Source organism: Phaethon lepturus, unplaced genomic scaffold (assembly GCF_000687285.1).
Source record: "Phaethon lepturus isolate BGI_N335 unplaced genomic scaffold, ASM68728v1 scaffold47874, whole genome shotgun sequence".
Taxonomy (NCBI): Eukaryota; Metazoa; Chordata; class Aves; order Phaethontiformes; family Phaethontidae; genus Phaethon; species Phaethon lepturus.
Genome location: NW_010535097.1, coordinates 51434 through 56439, shown reverse-complemented (window position 1 = coordinate 56439; position 5006 = coordinate 51434). Strand labels below are relative to the sequence as shown.

The 5006-nt window shown below is 40.2% G+C and overlaps 1 protein-coding gene across 1 annotated transcript in view; it reads left to right on the top strand.

Moving 5' to 3' along the window:
• The window catches only part of LOC104619711 (paired box protein Pax-2-A-like), a gene marked incomplete at its 5' end in the record, with an annotated part of 50237 nt that overhangs the window by 43686 nt on the left and 1545 nt on the right, over positions 1–5006 (top strand). The window contains one exon of the mRNA XM_010285692.1: positions 4976–5002. Coding sequence (XP_010283994.1) covers positions 4976–5002 — 27 coding nt within the window. The remainder of the gene's footprint in view (positions 1–4975; positions 5003–5006) is intronic.

Here is a 5006-nt window from a genome sequence, read left to right as displayed (position 1 = left end):
GGAAGAGCTAGCTAAACAAACATACACTGCAGCGAGGACAGTGAACATATCACAGGTAGGAAATGTTTGCAGGTCAAAGTCTTGACACCTTTAAATGACAAATCACTGCTTATATACCGTGAAGTACTGGCTAATACCTATGGTGACATTCCAGAGCTAACAAGCTACCTACCGCTTATGATCCTATGGCAGAACAAAATCTCAGGCTATGCTGTGAAGATGATGTGATTGACCTCCAGATCAGGAAAAGATTGTGGATTGATCCCCTCCTCACCCCCACTTTAGTCCCTTGGTATAGTTGACCAGCTTGCTGAACTTTTGAGGTGGTGCGGAGTTGGCAAATTTTAGGGCATCTCTTTCTACACTAAGTTTTTCAGGGAGATGGTTTGCCTCCAGAATCAGAGAAGCACTAAGACAGTATAAATCAATTAAAACCCCACACACAGTAACAGTAGGTAGACAGTTGTCAACGTTTAAGTCAGTTATATGTCAAAACTTACAGAAGCTCATGGCATATGGAAATGATTAGTAACACCAAAATAGCTGCCTCTTTGAATAGGTACTTGCGAAAAACAGGCTCTTCTCAGCTTCTAACTGTTCTCAACTTCTCAACTGTTCAGTGACGGCTATGTAAGTTTAACATCCTCATCACAAGGATGATACCGACATCTAAACTGGGACAAAAATTTTAAGACCACTAATCACAGGGGTCACTTATCCAAGAATAGAGTATTTCAGCTCCTTGATGTGGAGGCTTCTTATCCCTCAGACAGCAGTGTCCCCAAAACCACACAAATACCCCCCAAAAGAAAAGGAACAGGATGATAAAGAACACAGTTGAGTTTACTTAAAAAAAAAAAAAAAAAAAAAATTATTCAAGTCAAATGGATATCTTTACGTTAAATCTGATGTCAATATTCAATTACAGGAAGTTTCTCCTGCAGCCTACTTGGGCATCCTGCAGTAGTTACTGCATCTTTCCACAGAGCATCATGTTCTGGCTGTTTCAGTCATACCCCACGGGTCAGACCCAGCCTGGAAGCCCTTCTACTCCTGTCTTCTAATGTGACTGAAGCCAACAAGCTGGAGATAAAGACGCTTCCTGGGAAGGAACATAAGACTTGGCTTTAATGGGTCACACTGCAGATCTCTGCAGCCACTACTCTCTGTCAGGGGCCAAAAGTGAATGCGTGGGGAAGGGTATAAGAATAGAGCAAGCACGTATCGGTACTTTCTCAAAAGATGTCCCACCCTCCAACAAGTTGCAGCTCAAAGACTTCCTAAACCAGACTTAGTATCTTTCTATTTAATATTAAACACCCTCAATAGGTTTTTCCTCCACAAATTTAAAACACTGTCTCTTGAACCCATGTAAGCCTTTAACATCTGTAGCAACCTGTGGCAAGAAGTTCTGTAGCTTAACTACATATTGTGTGAAAACTACCTCCCTTATTTGCTCTGAACCTGCCACCTGCTAGGCTCACTTCATGCCTCATGGTTTCTGTATTAGAAGACTAAACGTGCCAAGATTTAAATACAGATACCAAGAAATACTGTTAGTAAAGGTTCCCAGAGCACAGATTGCACAGAATATAGGCCTCATGAGATAGATCCTCTGTGCTTGCTTGCAACCTCTGTTAAGAGCCCAGGTTGAACAGAGAAAACAGATATGATATTCTCAATGGTTTGTTACATGACCCCAGGCCAAGAAAGATCAGGGGTCAGTCCTTTAACTACACTGGAAACAAGAAGCCAGCAAGATAACCACTCAGGGAGTATCTTTAAGAAACATACTAGCATGCAAACAAACCTTACTGTCCAGATGTGAGTGAATATGAGAAAGAGGCTCTGTCTTCTCTAAATAAAGATGCAGAGCTAAAAATAGAACCGGTCAGAAAGCAGAATTTCTAACCCGTGCAAAACTCTGATTTTTTGACATTTGTTTTCATCTTGCATTGGGATGAGGAGTCAGAATCTTGAAATAGTTCAATTTGCAAACATCAGGATGAAACATTTCACTAATGTCAACATGTTCTAGATGTCAAGACATATTAAAATAATAAAAGCGTTGAAAAGAAATTAAATGAGATATGAGAGGCAAAATGAAACAAAACAAGAAAGTTGAAACATAATACTTTGTTTCAATTTGCAATCATTTCAGAACTTTTCTTTCTAAAACTCCACTGAAGCTGACAAGCTCGTGCAGAACATTTCCATTTTGATGAGACAGCATTTTCCAGTGGAAAACTCTTTCTGAGAAGATTGTTTGACCAGTGCTAACCAAAGCTGCTCTGTTCTATCCATGACAACCTTTCACTAGACTTTGACTTGTATAGTCTAGAGAAGAGCTTATCTCCAGTAGCAGTACATCCATGCAACATGGTCAGCCATGCATGCAAATGTCTTTGAGATTTATGTGGATGATGTGGTAAGAGATATACCCTGCATTTGCCCTTGCCTGTAACTTCAGGTCCCAGGCTGTAGATGTGGATGAGAGCCAGTAGGCTCTGAGCACACACGCTTGAAAAAGCAGGGGTTAGGCACTCAAAGAGGGATGAATCAGGTATTATGCTACACTTAACCTATGCATCTGAGCACAGGTAACAGAGCACCTTTGATCCCTGTCTCAATTCTTCCTCTTTCCCAGAAAGGCCATCAAGTTGCTGCAAAGTGTTTTGGTGAAGTAAGCATCCACTGAAGGGAATTGCAGTTTACACAGAGCAGTGTAGAGCCTGCAGAGGGCTGGTGATGGCAACGGCAGGGAGTCGTTAAACAGAATCCAATGTTGATGAGGAAATTACACTTGTTTCATTAGTGATCGGGGAAGGCGATAGCTCAGTTCCTCTTGGTCACAGTTGAGCTCAAAAGCTCATTATCCCGCTGCATGCATGCTTTCACTCCTCGTCAATAAACACTGTTTCCAGTGGCTGCCCTCCCTCCTCCCCAGCTCTCCATAGCTGGGGCTCTTTCTCCTCTACTTAACCCGTGCTTTAAGAACACAATAAACGGTTTAGGGTGACAACTCAGAAGAGGATGAGAGAGAAGCCTTGAAATACCAGAACTTCTCCCCATGTAGAGAAGTGATGTTTATATGAGGTATTTCAAAGCAGAAATCTTATCTGGATAGGTTTTTTCCTTCTTTGGGGGGCAAACTCATTCCAGTATATCCCATAGGTAAGTCATTTCCACTAGAGAAATTGCTTTTTGCATTTGCATCCTACCCCACAGTATCTTGGTCACCTTAGCAGGTTTCACCTATTCCTTCCTAGCTAGCTGTCAGGATTTTCAGTGCAAAATGTTTCTAGATACGGAAACATGCTGAGTTACTATCATTAAAACAGTATTTAGCAAGGTCTGTCATACAAAATGAGGTTTTATGCTGAAACTAAAAACTACTGTGACTAAAATACCTTTGGATGGTGATTGTTTTTGATACATACACATTTTCGTACTGACTACTTTATTGTTATTACAGTTATTACCCTGAGTGTCTTTAAAAAACCTGGCTGAACAGATTCTCCTCAAGTTTAAACTAGTGCAAATCCCTTAACTTCAACAGACTTCATTTCCCCCATCTGAGAATCTGTGGTTTTGGCTTTAACTCTCCAGTGAGGGGAGATTTGCAGAGATTACAGTATAATTAATTGACATTTCTTTGGTAATTGTATCACAGGCATCCAGCTCGTCTTGCATTGCCTTCTTTCCCTCCTCCGTGGTGTCTAGCAGGACCCCCAGGTGCTTTCCAAACACTTCTGCCGTAACAACTCCACCCCCGCCTCAGGGTGGACCAGAAGCTAATAGTCATGCTGCTGTTCTTTCACTGTCTTCTAAGCACGTAATGCCTTTCAGATGGCACTAATTGTCTCCATCCTGTTGGTACTGCATTAAATTGAGGTTATGATCAGTTAATGGCACATTTTTACTTAACGGAATCATATATTTTTAAGTTTTGGGAGATTGATTTATTTTGAATGCAGCACCATACCTCCTCAGTTACCAAATATAAGTCCCTTAGCCCCGCACAGCCTTCTAGAAAACAAGGAGACTCAGTTTCTTATGCACAATAAAATTCAATATTTAAGAAGACTCTACAACATTCAAATCTTGGGTCAGTGGCTTATTAGATCACAAAGCTTGCAAGTATTTTGGTTTGGACCCATTTTACTGAATATGACAAAGGGAGCTGTGGCCCAGCTTGTCTTTCAGATTCAGAATAACACCTAAAGCAGTAATCATTAGAAAATTATTTTCTGAAACTAGAATTCAGCCAGTTTTCTCTGTAACTCACTAACTAAGCATAAAGGTGGGGTTTATCATATATGAATCACTTTTCTAACTAACACCATCATATAGAGTAAGAAAGCGTGATTCATATGTTTTACATTCTGTTTTATATTTAAGCCCACCCTACTGTCAGAATATTTCCAGTAATGAACAGTACTCTTCACAAATACATTGTTATCCTCAGTACCCTACAAACAAAACTTAGCAATACATACTGTCATCAACAACACTGCTGGTTCCAATGAGTTTATTGTGAGCTTGTCCCATCAGACTCACATACCTGCTGTCTTGATGCTATTGGAGAGCCTTAGATTTTATTTAAAAGCAAGCTGATAGTTATTCAAAGAAAAAGCTTGCATATGCAATCCTACTGTAACCTGAGAATCAGAAGTCAGAAGGCAACAAAAAATAAACCAGTTTTTTTAATTTATATTATTGAATTTCATTATTTTAAACTAATTTATTGATTCTGAAGATGGCAATCTCACGATTTTTATTTGTATGGGTAAGCAACTTTGCACTGAACAAACACTACAGTGTCCTGAAGGGCACAGTCCCAGCTGGGCAAGGAAGCTAGATACACTAGTTTTCCTGCTGGCATACAGATTCAACACGAACACTAGCTTAATATAGTAGCAGACATAAATCTTCATTCTTAACTGTATTTCACATCTTCCTTGCTTTCTTCCAGGGAGCGAGTTCTCAGGGAACCCCTACAGCCA